The sequence below is a fragment of the Orycteropus afer genome, unplaced genomic scaffold (genome assembly GCF_000298275.1).
Source record: "Orycteropus afer afer isolate SDZICR_OR568_19922 unplaced genomic scaffold, OryAfe1.0 scaffold00083, whole genome shotgun sequence".
Classification (NCBI taxonomy): Eukaryota; Metazoa; Chordata; class Mammalia; order Tubulidentata; family Orycteropodidae; genus Orycteropus; species Orycteropus afer.
Window position 1 is genome coordinate 7156562 of NW_006921670.1, and position 743 is coordinate 7157304.

The following is a 743-nucleotide window of genomic DNA, read 5'->3' on the forward strand; positions in this document are numbered from 1 at the left end:
TCTCTGCCCGACCCCGCCCGTGTCCCAGCACGCCAGCTCTCACCTGCCTGGGCTGCGAAGGCTGCACAGAGGCAGGCGGCCTCCTCGGTCACCCACTGCTCCAGCGACTTCTTGCCCACGCCGAAGTTACGCAGTGTGGACACGGAGAAGCGCCGCTGCTCGCGCCACGCGTGTCCATAGCTCGCCAGGACCAAGCCTGCGAGGCGCGGGATTGTGGGCGGAGCCGGTAAGCAACGACCCCGCCCTCCTCGGCATAGGCTCCGCCCCACGCACTCCAGGCTCCGCCCATCTCCACGCGCCAGCCCTGCCAGGGAGAGTCCTCTCCCCCGCCCGCAGCCACTCCAGGGACCTGCCTCTCCCGGCTCCATCCCAGCACAGTCCCCGCTCCCACCTCGCAGCAGTTCTGCCAGGAACAGGCCGGTACCCCTGCGCGCAACTCCGCGCGCCACAAGACTGGCCCCGCCCCGGCCCCGCCCCGCTGCCTGGGACCGACCCCTCCCTCCAGCTGCTGCTCAGGGCGTAGCCCGGCCTTTGAGCGCCCCCCAGCGCCAGGCCTGTGGACACACTCTGCTGGGTCTTTGGGTCACCGCAGGCTCCTCTCCAGCCCGCAAGCGGTCCCAGGCAACGCGGTGACCTGCCTTGGGCGCTCGGCCCGTAGCCCAGGTGCTGGTAGACGGGCATGGGTGGGCGGTCAGACGTGTCCTCCCCGCGGAGCACCAGCGCCTCGCGCACTGCCTGCAGCC

General features: G+C 71.6%; 1 protein-coding gene across 1 annotated transcript in view; it reads right to left on the bottom strand.

Moving 5' to 3' along the window:
- LOC103197810 (cytochrome P450 2D17-like) overlaps positions 1-743 on the bottom strand; it is a 26518-nt gene that overhangs the window by 6098 nt on the left and 19677 nt on the right. The window contains exons 6-7 of the mRNA XM_042781068.1: positions 639-735; positions 32-196 (exon numbers count right to left, since the gene is read on the bottom strand). Coding sequence (XP_042637002.1) covers positions 32-196; positions 639-735 — 262 coding nt within the window. The remainder of the gene's footprint in view (positions 1-31; positions 197-638; positions 736-743) is intronic.